The 15,780-nt window shown below is 46.2% G+C and overlaps 1 protein-coding gene across 6 annotated transcripts; it reads right to left on the bottom strand.

Moving 5' to 3' along the window:
* Nucleotides 1-455: 455 nt before the first annotated feature.
* On the bottom strand, nucleotides 456-15,750 carry DCST1 (DC-STAMP domain containing 1). 6 transcript variants are annotated; one of them, XM_072647145.1, is made up of 17 exons: nucleotides 15,699-15,750; nucleotides 15,387-15,531; nucleotides 15,001-15,126; nucleotides 14,390-14,464; nucleotides 12,996-13,124; nucleotides 12,208-12,347; nucleotides 11,085-11,295; nucleotides 10,660-10,803; nucleotides 10,140-10,261; nucleotides 9,243-9,400; nucleotides 6,613-6,712; nucleotides 6,353-6,448; nucleotides 5,994-6,120; nucleotides 5,629-5,745; nucleotides 4,330-4,472; nucleotides 3,957-4,070; nucleotides 456-904 (listed from the first exon to the last, which is right to left on the bottom strand). In XM_072647145.1, exons 2-17 carry the CDS (start codon nucleotides 15,454-15,456, stop codon nucleotides 653-655), a joined length of 2,124 nt encoding a protein of 707 aa, XP_072503246.1. In that variant the 5' UTR covers nucleotides 15,457-15,531; nucleotides 15,699-15,750; the 3' UTR covers nucleotides 456-652. The 6 variants fall into 6 exon arrangements, with proteins under 6 accessions (XP_072503246.1, XP_072503252.1, XP_072503249.1 ...); XM_072647151.1 differs by lacking the exon at nucleotides 15,699-15,750 and adding an exon at nucleotides 14,536-14,673 and having other exon boundaries at nucleotides 15,387-15,688; XM_072647148.1 differs by lacking the exon at nucleotides 15,001-15,126.
* Nucleotides 15,751-15,780: the final 30 nt, after the last annotated feature.

The raw sequence follows: 15,780 nt of genomic DNA, 5'->3' as shown, positions 1-15,780 counted from the left end.
CTCTGACCCCAGTCCAAGCCCTGCCCACAGAGCAGCTCCGCCCCCCTCGAGCTTTGGTCCAACTCCTAAACCCAGCTGAGACCCCGCCCCCTCAACCCGCCCTCTGGAGGCCCCGCCCCTAGCTCCCGCTCACAGCTTTGACCCAGCTAAGGCCCCGCCCCAGGGCGTCAGCCCCGCCCCCAGCCGAGACCCTCCCCCATCTCGTCTTGGCCCCGCCCCCTGTGTCTACTCCCAAGCCTGAGGCTTGTCGGCCAACCTCCGCAGTGGGCGATCCCAGGGGCGTGACCCGGAGTTGCTTCCTGGTCTAACCGGCTAGAGTAACCGCTCCCTTCGCCCGACCCAGGTGTCCCTAATCCGTGTTACTTGGCTTCCAGCGTCCCGCTGTCCCCACCGTGGCTTCCCAACCCGGCCCAGCGAGGGCGGGTTCAGCTAGAGCAGCCCCAAGGGGTCGAGACCGGTTAGGCTGCGCCTTTGGGAGCCCAGCCGACCCTCCCTCTCCCCGGTTCTCCTCGATTTGATCAGACCCACTTTGCGACAATGCAGCTTTATTGAGCGGAGTTTGGAAGAGAAGACAGGGCAGGGCAGGGCCGAGCAGGGCACGTGGGGAATGGGGAGAACACACGAGGTCGACCGGCCCCTTCCCGGCTTCCCCTCACTCCGCGTAGATAGCGTCGTCCGAGCTGTTGTTGTGAGCCGAGGAGGAGAGCTCCTCACGGGGAGTGCACGCCGGGCACCTCTTGTCCATGTCTATCCAGCACGAGGCACAGTACACCGCGCCGCAGCCCGGGCTCTGGCAGACCCAGGACTCGGACGTCTGGGAGGCCTGGCACACCACGCAGCGCCTGCGCAGAAAATACCGCAGAAAGGGGCAGCGGCGGTAACATAAGTCCACCAGACGGTGGCGCTGTCAAAGAGAGAAAGAGCGGCCCCTCAGTGCTCTCCTATGGCACTTGTAGCCAAGGGGCGGGGCCCCCTGGTGGAGTGGTAGAGTCACAGAGAACTAGGTTTGAATCCCTTTCCACATTTCATAACTGTGTGACCGTGAGACTTCACGTCTCTGAGTCTGTCTCCTCATCTGTGAAAGGGAGACAATGACACTTGCAGTCCGGTGTCATCCTCCATTCCTCCCCTCTCTCATGTCATCAGCAGTCAGATTCAAATCCAGCCTCAAATACTTGCTGCATGACCTGAAGAAGTTGCCTGACTTCAGTCAGCCTGTTTCCTCATCAGAAATATGGGAACGATAATAGCACCTACCTCTCAGGCTTGTTGTGAGGGTAGAATGGGATACTGTTTGTAAACACTCTGTAAACCGTACTTATTAAAGAGTATTGTTTGTATTGTATGTAAATATTATTAAGTTTCCTCTGTCCAGCTCTCTCCAAAGGAAGTGGTGATCTCTTTAATTGCTAATAGAATGAATGACTCTTTTCAGTCCATTCTCCTTGACTTCTCAGCAGCATCTGATACTTTATCCTGAATACATCTTATTTCCATGGTGTTTCCCCAATTCAATTGTGACCTCCTTTAGAAAAAAAAAAGTTGGGTTGTTTTGGGGGTTTTTTTTGCCTTTCTTTATATGCCCAAATTAAGCACGGTGTTTGGCATCTGTTAGGTCCTTCATACATGCTTGTCTGTCCTCTCTAGGTTCTTGTGACTCCTGGTTCTCCTCCTACTTCTCTGACTGCCCCTTCTCAGTCTTGGCAGCTGGACCTTCATTCTCCTCATACTTAGTTAACCATGGTTGTCCTCGAAGCCTGGAGGACCACCAGGCTCTCTTCTCTTTTTCCTTTATAACAAGTCAGTATTCTCATCAGCTCCCAAGGGCTGCAGGTTTCACCTCTGCAAGTGATTCCTAGGCAGTTAGTTGGCACAATGGGTAAGAGCACTAGACTTGGAGTTAGGAAGACCTGAATTCAAAATCTGCTTCAGACAGCTATGTGACCCTGGACAAGTTAAGGAACCTGTCAGCCTCAGTTTTCTCATCTGTAAAATGGGAATAATAATGACACCTATCTCCCAGAGTTCTTGTGAGGATCATACAAGATAAACTAGACAGTGCTTTGTAAACTCTAAAGTGCTATAGAAATGCTAACACTGTTATTCCGTATCCAGCCCTGGTCTCCTAGCCTACATCATCAACCCCTTTTTGAACATCTTGGATTGGATGTCCCACAGACAGCTCCAAACAGAACTCATTATCTGCCACCCCCCACCAGTGCTGCCCTTTCTCCAACTTCCCTGTTGCTGCTGAAGGCACCTCCTAATTACCTAGGTTTGCAATTTTGTTGTCATTCCTGACTCGTAACTCTCACTTGACTTACAGATTCTATAACATAGCCAAATCTTGTCATTCCTATCTTCTTAACATCTCCAGGCTATCTGTGTGTATGTGTGTGAACATATATGTAGACACATGCATATGCAACACATATACACAAAAATGTGCATGTAAACATATGTGCACACATATGTATGTATGTGTGCATGTTTATTCCCTTCTCAGCACTGAAGCTAATCCGCCTTTTGCCTAGACAACTGAATGAGCCTTCTAATTGGTGTCAGATCTCTTCCCCCTCTAATCTATTCTCTACTTAGCTGCCAAAATGAATTTCCTAAAATGTAGGTATGACTATATCACCTCCTCTCTTCTCCCCATTTCTCTAGAGGCTCCCTGTTACTTTCAGGATCAAAAATATAAAGTCTTGTGTTTGGCATACTCCATATTCTGTCTTCAAGCCTTTGAACAGCCTGTCCTCCGTGCCTAAATTCTCTCCCTACCTACTTCCTCTCTTAGTTTCTCTGGCTTCCTTCAAGATTCAGTTTAAATCTCACCTTCTAAGACTAGAGTCTAGAGCCTACCCCTTCTTGGATTTTTTTTGTTATGTCATTTCCATCATGTCCAACTTTTTGTGACCCTCATTTGAGATTTCCTTGGCAAAGATACCGGAGTGGTTTGTCATTTTCTTCTCCAGCTCATTTTTACATATGAGGAAACTGAGGCAACCAGGGTTAAGTTCCTTCCCCAGGGTCTCACAGTGATCAAGTATCTGAGGCCAGATTTGAATTCAGGAAGATGAGTTTCCCTGACTGGAGGCCAAGTGCTGTGTACACTATGGCACCAACATAGCTGCTCCTTCATTCTACTCTGTTCATATCATGTATGTACCTAATTTTTTTCCTATCTGTTTTCCATGTTAGAATGTGAGCTCCTTGAAGGCAGGGACTGTTTCCTCAGTACCTGGCACAGAACTTAAATACTTGTTGAGTTGAATTTAATTGTGACATAATAGCTAACTTTCATATAGAGATTAAAGATGGCTAAATAATTGACTGTATATTATCTCCTTTGATCCTTACAACAACTCTTTGAGGTAGATGTTCTCATTTTACAGATGAGGAAACTGAGGGCTGAGAGAGGTTAAAGTGATTTGTCCAGGGTAATATAGCTATGATATCTGAGACAGGATTTGAACTCAGGTCTTGGCTGATTCCAAATCCAGTACTCTATCTTTTCTGCCAAGCTACCATGTGTTCTTTGCCTTCTCATTCCCTTTAATTAAGCTGCAAGCTCCTAGGAGAAGAGACAGTGGAGGTGTGGGAAAGAGGGGTAAGGGAGAAGGGACTGTCAGACTTCTTTTGTATCCTAAATTCAGTTCTAATATACCAGGACAAGCACTACATTGGGAACCAGAAGGCCCGGATTCAAATTTGGATTCTGATAGTTGCTTCCTTGTATGAACTTGAATAAATGATTTTCTCTTTCTTCTCCTGTAAAATGTGAGACTAGACTAGGTGATTTCTAAGGTCTCTCCTGGCTCTAAATTCTATGGCATACTTGCTGAGGGTTACTGAGGGTTACTGAGACATTAAAAGTAGGAATCCTCTCATATACAACCCTAGTCTTTCCAGCCCCACCCAAGGGAGAAGGGAGAAAATCGAAGTTCTGGACTCACAGGCCTCCCCTGCCTTTGAGCTCTTTGCATGATGACAGTCCGCCGAAGCTTGGTGAAGACCAGTCTTTTTCTCAGAAGCTCATTGTAGAAAAACAGTACTCGCTTCTTCTCTCTCTGTGAGTGGGAGATGAAAATGCCTTGGGTCTCCCTGGCACCTCACAGGTTCAGGGAGCCAAGATCAGCCCTAGACTCTGAGTTGGGAGGAGGGGTTGGAGAAGGCAGTGATTCCCACCATCTTGGGGTCTTCTTGGGCTGGTGAGAAGCATTTGGGTGACTCCAGGGAGAGGGGTCCTCTCTGACTCTGAGATCCCATTATTCTGTGACAGACTACAGAAGTGAGAATCTAAGGCTTAGGATCCAAGGCCGCGGTCACCTTGGGGAAGTAGAAGGCTGCAATGACCCTTCTGAGTCGATAGCTGAAGGCCTGTGTCAGGCAGAGGAGCATCAGGATGCCAGCAGGCAAAAACGTCTTCATGTAGTCTTTGGAGTTCATGCCCATTGGCTTGGGCAAGCAAGCTGTGGGAGCAGGATCCCAGGATATAAAAGTTGATATAGAATAATTAGTCTTGCCAAAAGAACAGCACCTGGAACAGTATTAATACCCTTTCACAGAAGAATAACAAAACTGTAGGCCTAGACCTAGAAGGGACCTCAGAAACCATCTAGTGCAATGCCTTCACTTTTTAGAGGAGGAAATAAGTGACTTTCCCAAGACCACACAGCCTCTAAGTGACAGAACTAGGATTCCAAGTCAGCTTCTGCAGTATTCCTCTTATTTTACCCTACTCTGAGGAAAGAGAGAGGGACCTTGGTCCCTTACTTTCCCATCCCCAGTTCCTGGAACTGGTCATTTTGATATCCTATCTCCTTGCCTGTACATGGCTCTATCTTTGCTTTCCCAACTCAGTATACTGAGGGAATTGTGGGAGTTTAGTGAACCACACTGACTCCACCTTGTGACTCAATTCTGGAGCCCCCTCAGTTCCCTTTCTATTCAACTATGGGTATAGTCCAGTTTCTGTCTTGTGAGAAAACATTATTCTATTACAGGAATTGTGAGAAAATTTTATTGCATTGTTTGAACCTACCCCTGCGTGACTGGGAAGCTGGACCACCTCTACCAGTTGCTAAGAAATCCTGAAGTAAGGACCTAGGTTATGCTGACCAGAGACTCAGATCCAAAGATTGATGCAAGGAGTTTACTCACAATTATATATCTCAAGCAACATACATGTCTTTTCTGAAAAATAGCCCCATACTGGTCCATCAGCTATTGTTTCCATATTCCTTTGAGTGAATACAGATACTTTCTTCTGATTTCAGGAAATTATACTTGTTTGCTCTCCACCCCCTTGGAAAAACCCCTAATTTTTCCTTCAATTAGGAATCAGATTATGTAATTTTGTATCCTGGTTAACCATTTTAATTTAACTAATTGGCCTTCTTTGATTATTTTTAATGCAATAAAATTCTGTTTCCACCTGTATTTGTTGTCCAGTGCCAAAGCTGAGAAACCCTGGGCCTGATCTGCTATGCAATTGGCATTGATTGGTTAATAAATTGATCTGCTTAGAAGCTCAAACCTTTGTTTCCTCAGCTATTTAAGATTTCACCCATCAAAGTACTCTACAGCCCAGCTAATTCTGGCCTAAGTTCTCCTACACCTACTCACCTATGTTGCTTGACTCTATCTGAAGCTCAGAGGATGTGTTTAGGGCCCCAATCGTCTTCCTTAGGAGTCTGGCCAGCATGGAATCTCCCCCTACCTTTACTTCCAGATGGTGACTGCCTGGGAGTGGGGTTAGGGTAGATGGGGAAAAGGATCAATGTCAGGAGAGCTGTGTGGAGGGCAAAGTTATCTGCACTGCTGGATACCATGCTTCTTATCATTGGGAAGTGGAGAGGGATGGGGCAGGGGAGAAGGTTCCTGGGTTTCCTACAAGTGTGAATATCTTGGTCAAAAGAGTGAGGAACCAGCAGAGAGATAATAGGGCTGTCAGGCTAGAGTTCCAAGGAGCAGAAGGGAAAAAGGCTTACTGCTGAAGGTGTACTGTAGGAAAGAGTGCTGGTTGATGGTGTCAAAGATGGTATAGAAGGCCCAGTCCAACACACACAGAATCAGCAGCAGCAGCAACACAGGCAAGAATTCCAGCAACTCCCGAATCTACAAGATTAAATGGCTTGGCTGCTCTGGGAAAGCACCACAGTTGGCATCTGAAGCTTTGACCCTCATTTTATCCTTGGAGTCCAGCTGAGAGTCAGAACCTTCAAATTGCTCCCCTATTCCTCTTATACCCCCAAGTGGCTTCTGGGGGCCTAAGGTACCTACCAGCTACAAGATTTCCCCTCCTATGCCTGGGCCTGGAGGTGTGTAGGCCTGGCAGTGCCTTCCTTACCACATTCCTCATCTCAGTTGCCTGGATGGTTGGCTTGCAGGGGAAAATGATGGTGGCCTTCTCAGCTTTTCGGAGAGGCAGGAGACTCCTTTTGCCCTGTGGGGAAGCAGCCAAGAACATTAGGTAGAGCTATAGCTCTCTGAACCCATCCATACCCATATAGAAACTATCCCAGAGAATACAGAAAGATTTCTGGGGGTTTCTAGGGTCCAGGATCAGGTCCAGGCCTGACAGCTGACTATCAGGCAATGCCTACTCACCAGCTTCTTCCTTCTATCATCAATCTGTTGGAAGTAGGTACTGATATAGATGTTGTCAAAACGGATGTCTTGGAGATAGTTGTCTGTGTAGGAGAAGGCCCTGAAGGAAAACAACTCATCTCCTTCCCTTCTTCCCTCCTTCTCCCAACTGTTTCCTAATTTTTTCCAGAGTGAAACCCTTCTCTTCCTTATCCATTATTCTCCTTGGGGGATCTCATTTGGTCTCATTTTTTTTTTTTGTTATCTCTTTTAGGCACTTGATTTCCAAAGCTATGCACCTAGCCTTGACCTTTCTCTAGGACCCAGCCTTGCCTTCCTAGATTCTGGCTAAACATATCCATGGGACCATCCCACCTGCACCACAAATTCAACAAGACTTCACTCATCACCTTTGCCCTGGCTCCCCTTACCATTTTCCAAGTGATACCACCACTGTCCCCAGTCATCCAGGCTAGAATTTGGGGGCTCAACTCTAGAGCCTTGCTCCTTCAGCCCTGAGTCCAACCTGTCATGTCATCCTGTCTTATCACCCCTTCCTTGGAAACATCTTTTGGAATTCTAGGAGGTTTGGAAAGATTTGTACAAACTGATAAAGCCTAATCAGGACAACAATTTACACAGTGATCACAGGGATGTAATAATGAAGAACATTAAAAACTTTTGATCAATGCAGCAACCAGTCATGACTTCAGAAGACCCTTAGTGGAGAAGTGGTGGCCTACGGGTATGGAATGAGGCAGGCAGGACCAACATACTAATCTCTTTTGCTTGGCTTTACTCTGTTGCTGCAAGGAAGGGTTCTATTGGGAGTGAATTGGGAAGGTATCATGCTATTATTGGGAAAGGACATATAAAGGACATGAAATATAAAAAAAGAATAGCGCTAAAACATTCACTTACTTTTTACGAAAGAAAAGTCCCTTGGATTCATTCCCTCCTTACTCCTCTTACTGCTCCCACCGTCTTCATCTTAAGCTTACATTTTTATAACAGCCTTCTAGTTGGTATCCCCACTCCAACCCATCCTATACACTGAACCATATGCCTCTTTTGAGACTCTCCAAAACCTGTTCCAATCTTGCATGCAGTCTTATAGGCTTGACTTTTTAGTCCTACTTATTTTTCAAATACATTTCCATTTCTGATTTTGCTCATACTGCAATGCCTTCCCCTTCCTCTTGGCTCCGCCAAAGCCTAGTAAACCTCCAAGGTCCACCATCTCCAAGAAGCCTTCCCTGATTCTTCTGGTCGATCCTAATCTCTCTCTTCTATGCTACAACACTTAGAGTCAGTATTACATAGTTATTCTGATTGTTTCCTATATTTGTGTCTAGTCTCCCTAACTATGCAATAAGTACTTTGAGAGTGGGACCTATATGTCTCTCACTTACTTGTAACACAACCAAGACTTTCTAAAGACTTGTTAGTTAATTGAGAAAAGGAGCTATGGAAGGTAAATACCCTCCTTTTCCAGTGCCAGGAGATGGAGTTAGGAACAGATTCAGGAGGCCTGTGGAGGATAATACCCTGAAGGGAGTATTGAAAGGAAAATTCAAGTTTAGGTGGTCACTAGAGCAGAGAGGTCTGATGAAACCCATGGTACAGTCTGGCTGCCAAAATATTGTCCCAGGAACCATTCCTACTGTTAGGGAGCTAATCCCTGAGAACCAATATCCCACCCCCTATATAACCCCCCCAATACTTAAAGGTGTTGGATAGTATCCTAGGAGGGACAGCGAGAGTCCAAAGGTCTTTGAAAGAAGGAGTGAGGCAGGTAGAGGGAGAGGCCCAAAGCAAACTTCCAGGAACCAGCTTGCTTCTAAATGGGTGTGGTGCCTAGGACTTTGGTCCAAATGGAGGGAAAATTGCTGACCAATCATCATTCAGGAGGAAATGAAAGCAGGCTTTGGACATTACGGATGATACAAAAATCAAGGCAAAAGAAGATTCTCAGGAATATTTTTTAAAGGTTAATGGCAAAGTGGCAAGCATACAAAATAAGGAATAAAAGTAGTTGATTAGAGGCAGTCTGCCACAGTAGAACTTTGTAGAAACATTGAACTTAAGAGTCAGAAGACCAAGGTTTGAGTTTTGGCCTCCCTACTTAAATAGATTCATGACCTTGGACAAGTCACTTAGCTTTTACAGACCTCAATAAAATGAGGAGGTTGATCATTAGATGATTTTAATGATGAAATGATTCTACTAGAGGCTCTAGAACAGAATACAGAAGATCTGGATTCTCTTTTCCTGTTCTGATGTGCAGTATAACAAATGACCCATAACAAATCATGCATTCCCCTGTCTAAGCCTCTGATTTCTCACATGTAAAATGAGGGAACTAGATTTAATGATCCCTGAGATCTCTCCCAGTGGCTCTGTGACTGCCTGTGAGGTGGCGGGGTCCCTGAGACAATCCATTCAGCTTTAGAAAGTCTCCCAACATGTACATCTTCCTTCCTCTACCTCCCTGCCCATCCTGCCTCCTTGCAGTTTCTGAGCATCCAGGGCTGCCCCTCTGTTCCCAAGAGGTTGTAGATGTACTAGGGCCAGGAAGAGAGTGAAGATGGTGCACAAGTAAAGGGTTGTGGTGGGTGTCATGATTATACTACGGAAGATGATTGTCTCACGCTTGGAAAACCAACAGGAACGTGCAGGAAAGCAGGATCCGAAGCAGTCCCAAGGCTCCGTTCACCTGGGCCACCTGATAATCGACATAATCCCTCACTTCCTCCCTCAGCTGGGCTTTGCTCACGTTAATGCCCAGCAGGGCTGTTTGCGTCTCTTTCTAGGGCAGAAAGAGGGATTCAGATAGAATGGGGAGAGAAAGATAAACTGGTCCAGTTTGAAATAACTCCTGGCCCTTCGGTTCCTTTGGATACTATTCCTTGAAGCAGCAAGGTCTAGACTGGGACTTAGGAAGGCCCAAGTTCAAATCTAACCTTAGACACTTGCTAGCTGTGTAACCCTGAGCAAGACACCAAACCTCTCTCAGTTTTCTCATCTGTCAGATGGGAATAATAACAGTATTTACCTTCCAGGGTTCTCGTGAAGATTAAATGAAGTGTTTGCCAACCTTGAAGTACTACAGAGATATTTTTGTCGTTCAGTCATTTCTGTCATGTCCCACACTTCGCAACTCCATTTGGGGTTTTCTTGGCAAAGATACTGGAGTGGTTTGCCATTTACTTCTCTAGCTCATTTTACGGATGAGGAAACTGAGGCAAACAGGGTTAAATGACTTATCCAAGGTCCCACAGCTACTAAGTATCTGAGGCTGAATTTGAACTTGGGAAGATGAGCCTCCCTGACTCCAAACCCAGCACTCTGTGCACTATGGCACCACCTAGCAGTTTCATTTGCGAAGGCTAGTTATTAGCATTATTACTTCTACTCTTGCCTTATGTCTGTCTGTTCCCATGTTTAATTTCCACCAGGTCACTTCACCCACCCTGCCTCTCTCCTCATCCTCTATTACCTCTCACACCCATCACCAGAATGATCTCTTTTCACACTTCAATAACCACCTTGATTTTTATCTGTGCAGAGAACTCTCCTCCCAGTCCTTGCATGGACTGGTTGAGTGAATCATAGGTCTGGCCAAAGTTGCCTTCCACGGGGATTCGATTTTGGCACCAGGGCTGCAGTACTGATGAGGAGAGGAGGTTAAGCATGAGAAAGTTAAGTCGGGAGGGCTACCTTCCACCCCGGGGCCCTGCTGTTGCCTATCTCTTTGCCAGAACCCCTCATTCTCTGGCCTCCTAACTCTCTTTCCAAGACATTGTCCTCCTTTGTAGCCTTTAGACAAGAGTAAGAAGGGTCTGAAGGATGAGTTGGTGAGGATTGTAGGAGATTGGAACAGATGACTTCTGAGGTCCCTTCTCCCTTCCCTTTTCACCCTCGACAATCCCCTGCCCACCTCACACCCCCCAACACACAGATAGCATTTCCAGGAGCCACACAAGTCTGCTCCTGCTCTGATCATTCTGACCCCATGCCCTGTGGGCCCCTCCCCCTTTTACACCAACTCCCCCCCCAAGTCCTAACTCTTAGTGATGTTGCATAAGAATTTGAACATCATGGGGAGGCAGAGGAGGTGGCTAAAGAGTGGGACTTTGATTGTTCGCATGCACTGGATGTGCTTTCGATCGAACCACCGATGGCAGCTCCCAATGGCGGCGTCCACAATATCTGGAGAGAGCAGTGGAAGGGGGTTGGAGAAGGGAAAGAAAATTGGATTGTCAGGGCCTCTAACACAGACCCAGAGCCCCCCACCCCAACTACCACCACCACCAATATGTGTAACTTGTTCCCACCTCCCTCAATCCTACAGCTTTCCCTGGAATGGACTGAAAACCCCCAAACCCTCAGGCACCACCCAAGGTTCTGAAGGGCTCCTGTCTCCTTCCCTGTGCTCTTTCAGACCAGCGCCAGAGGCCCCAGCCAGGTGCCCTTCTGGCCTCCCCACTCACAGTGGCAACGAAGCTTGGTCTTGAGTTCATACAGTTTCTGAGTGGAAAAAGCCTTGGCTCCTTTAAGGCCCATCCGGATGTCAGGGGCCTCACCTTGTAGTTCCCCAGATGCCCCTGGGTCATAGCCATTGCTACTCTTCACCTGGTCATCCAGTTCTCTAAAGGAGTTTGAGATATTTCGAGTATCCAATTTCAGCTCTTCTTTTCTTCTCTGAGAGTTGGGGAAGTGGTGGTGAGGCCAGAGGAACGGAATCCTCCGAGTTTTAAGCTCCCCAAAACCCAAAACATCCCCTTCTCCTAACCGGGACACAAAGAACCTTCATCTCCTCCCCTCAGGCCTCCTGGAGCCTAGCTCAGCTACTTGTCCCCCAAGTCCTCAACCCTCTATGAATTCCCAAGCTCTAGGCCTCCCTCCTAACTTCCACCTTTCCCATTTTAGGCCTGAAGCTCCCATAAAATTCCAGTCCTAAGTTCCAGTGATGGGACTCCATCATCACAAGAAAACATCTTTGTCTGTCTCCTTAAATTTTTTCTATGTTATTCCCCCATTTCCTTCCAATTCTGAAATCCCTCCATTGCTGAAGTCCTAACTCCCTAATTCTTCAGCTTTCCAGATTCCTAGAACAGCAACTCTTTGTTGTTGTTGAGTTATTTTCAGTGGTGTCTGACTCTTCTTGTCCCTATTTTTGCATTTATTTTGTTTTGTTTTGTTTTTTGACAGAGATATTGGAGTGGTTTGCCATTTTCTTCTCCAGCTCATTTTACAGATGAGGAAACCAAGGCAAACAGGATAAAGTGACCTGCTTATGTAATTGGCATTCATGCTTTAGGGAGGAGGTTGGAATAGATGATTTCTGAGGTTATGTCCCCCTTCCCTTTTCACACAGCTAGTAAGCTAGAGACAGCTCGTAAGTGAACCTAGGCTGGATTTTTGCTCAGGTCTTCCTGATTCCAGACCCAGCACTCTATCCACCGCACCATCCCACCACCCAGCTCTATAACCCCTCAATTCTTTAGCCCCCTCTCCTAACTTTATAACCCTTCAGGCCTATCTCTCAAGCTCCCTCACCCTCCTCTATCCCACCCTCCCCCACCCTCAGCTCTGCCTCTATGGTCCCCTGACCAGAAGTTCCTTGAACATAGTCCGAAGAGGAGAAGTGGAGACTCTCCAGGCCATACGGGTGTGATTGATCTGCAGCTCTACTGTACAACCCAGAGACAACACTACTTCATTCAAGTTGTGCCGCAGATTGGCCACAGGCCCTGGAAGGGGAAAGAGGCAAAGGGAGAGAGGCTAGGATCCTTCTTATTTTAGGTCCCTAAGTCCTTGGCCTTGAGGTCTGCTTCACTACTCTGGCATACTTTACCATGGGACATGATATGCTTTGTGATCCTTCAAATCCTGCAAAGACAAGTGACTCTGGCCCAGTCACTTATGGTCTCATTTTTCTCACTTGTAAAATGAGGAATTTGGACTTGGAGACCTATAATATGCTGTGTAGACCTAATATCCAAGATCCTATGATCCTTCTGTCTTCATCAGACATCTGGGGGGTACAGTGGGGAGAGCCCTTGACTTGGAATCTGAATGTTCAAATCTTGCCTCAGAAACATACTAGCTGAGATATCCTGCGTAGGTCACTTAACCCTGTTTGCCTCAGTTTCTTCATCTATAAGATGGGGGTAATAACAGTACTCTGCAATTGGTTGTTGTGAGGATAAAATGAGATAATATTTGTAAAGTGCTTTGCAAACTTTATTTTTATTTTATTTTTTCTTTGTAAACTCTAGAAAGTTAAATGGATGCTAGCTCTGATTATTAACTATTATTCCATCTTTCTTATTGATTCTTCTCCATGGCTGCCCTCTACCTGACAGCATGTCCCATCCCAATGCTTGGTAGGCACTCACCCTCATAGATGGCAGCCAGTACGTAGCCAAGCATCAGCAGTCTTCCTTCTTTGCCTAGCATTTTGGGGATCAGCAGAAGGCTGGCACAGCGAATATAGGGGGATTTGCCCCAGCCCAGGGCCCCCAGTCCTGTCCAGAGAGCAAACAAAAGAATGAGAAATATCTAATGTTCCAGATAGTGCCTGTTGGACCCACCATGATGCCTCCAGGGCTTTGTCATTCTATGCCTGGTCTCATCAGTAAGACTTCCTTGGCTACTTCAACCTTCTAAGAGCACCCCTTATTTGACCTACAATTGAAGTCATGTAGGTCCTCAGTCCTCTCTTGTCTCCTGGGGAGGACTGGCTGGTCATGGAAGGTAGGGAGGTGTTTTCTATAACTCCTATAATGTTGAGCACATTTCTAGGCACAAAGGAGTTGTTCAGTGAATAGTCAATGGATCCACAAACTTATAGATGTAGACACTCCCTCTGACAGTACAGATCAGATCCATGCCGTGCAAGCCTCTTATCCATATGCCCTGGTAATTTACTCCATGTGGAATCTACCCCAAATCCTGGGAAGCTTCTTTTTTTTTCTAGTCACACATTTCTCTGATCCATGAGATTCTACTCCATCAGGAGCTCCAATTCCAATTCTCTGTCCCAGACAGGAGAATCTAGACCTCATCCACTCATTTCTATAATGTGTCTTCCCCAGGTCACACCTACTGCTCTTCTCTTCCTTCCTGGTCCCTTGTTTGAAGAACTGCTCTCTGTCCCCATTCCCTAAGAACCTTTTCCTCAAGCATTACTTTCTCTACATCCACCCCAGAGGTGCCTCAGTGGTATACAGGGTTGGATTTTAGACGGGGACACCTGAGTTTAAATCTTGCCTCAAAAACTTTCTGGTTGTGTGTGACCCTGGACAAGTTACTTAACTCTGTTTGTCTCAGTTTCCCCAAAACACTCCAGTATCTTTGCCAAGAAAACCCCAAATGGGGTCATGAAGAGTCAAACATGACTGAAAACAACTAAACAACAATAACCTAGCAAGATTGTTTTGAGGATCAAATAAGATAACACACATAAAATGCTTTGCAAATCCTAAATGTTGTTACTACTACTACACCACCACTACTACTACTACTATTAACTATCCAGCTCAGTCACCTGCCCTCCCATGATTCTGTCCTTCTCCCAATGTCCCACTGTGTTCTGGGCAGAGGTGTTCTGTCACATCTATCAGATTAGGATCTCCCCTAAGGCCTTCTGCCTCTGGACCTCTGCATCCCCCTCCACATGCTAAACAGGACTTTGATTCAGGAAGGGTACTCCTGGCTGAGCACAGATTTACCACCTTGGACACTGCTGTCATAACATGGGTCCTCCCAGACCCTACCCTTTTGTACTCACCCACCATGCTGTACATCAACGCCATCTTCTGATTTTCATAGAGGTTTATGGGGGTCACCAAAATGTGGGCAAGACCTGGGGACCAGAGGGTCAACATTAAAAGGAAACAAGTCCTCCTCTGCTGTCTGCTTATAAATAGTCCTTACTGGGATGAGGAGGAGGTTCTAAGGATATTTTAAGTAGGAAATTGGGAAGTTGGAGAGTGTGTAGGGAAGGACAGCCAAGATGAAGGACCTTTGGTTCATGATGTAAGAGGACGAGCCAAAGCAACAGGGATGTTTCATATGGAGAAGAGAAAGTCTAGAGATTCTAGCTGTCTCTAAATATTTGAAGGGCTGTTATGTGAAGGACAGAGGGCAGAAATTGGAATAAAGGGTAGCAAAATGGTCAATTTAAGCTTGATGTCAGGAAAGAACTCCCTAACAATTAGAGAAAAAAGTAGAATCAACAGAAGTGGTAAATTCCCCTTCCTTAGAGGCCTCGAGGTGGTTGATGTCTTATTGGACATATTATAGTGGAAGGTCTTTTGTGTTATGTATTGGACTATAGGGGAACTTAGGTTACTTCCGGTTCCCAAATTCTTGGATTCTGTGGTTCTGTGACCTACTCACCCACAGCCAGGAGCCCTCCAGTGCCAGCTCCCAGTAGGAATGCAGTGACAGGAAATTCTTCCGGCTTTCGCCACACAAACCGAGCACAGGGAGCAGGCAGCACCCAGCTCAGGAACCGATTCACAGCTATGAAGGAATGTACTGCCTAAATGCCATCCCATTTTTCTCAAGGGGCTGTCAGCTTTGTGCCCAGCCAGTGACTTTTCCTTGGTTGGATTTGTCCAATTGGGCATAGTATAGCTAGAGATGTTATAGGGAAAAGTATAAGCACTCCAGAGACAGGGGCTGAGAGAACACTAAGAGAAGAGGGGTGGGAGCTGAGGGGATATTAGAAGAGAGGATCAGGAGAGGAGGAAGGGGAGGGTGTCACTGAGAATTTGACTTACTGGTATTGGGTAGTTTCTTCCTCTGACCTCCCAAGGCAGCTTCCTTGGCTTGACTCAGTTTACCTCCCATGATGATACTTTTACTAGGTACTTTGATAATCCCTTCTCATCCCCAACTCCCTCTTCTGTGACTTCATTTTGAGTTCTGTTGTGGAAGGGGAAAGATCATTCTACCTCTTTGACCTCCTCCTCCCTTTTATAGTAAGGGGGAGAGTGTGTCCCCCTTTTCTCCTTGATTCCTAGTAGGATCCAGGGAATAGTCCAAAGATATGAAAGATTTAGGGTATATGACTCTCCCTCCCTACTTCTGACCTTGGAAACTAGGTGAAGTGCAAATAGGAATTCTTCTTTAAGAGACATTCTGGAACCTTAGAATATTGGTGTAGAGGTCTGG

The sequence above is a fragment of the Notamacropus eugenii genome, chromosome 2, assembly GCF_028372415.1.
Source record: "Notamacropus eugenii isolate mMacEug1 chromosome 2, mMacEug1.pri_v2, whole genome shotgun sequence".
NCBI classification, from domain to species: Eukaryota; Metazoa; Chordata; class Mammalia; order Diprotodontia; family Macropodidae; genus Notamacropus; species Notamacropus eugenii.
The sequence above is the reverse complement of the archived record's forward strand: the minus strand, read 5'-3'. Positions and strand labels throughout refer to the sequence as shown.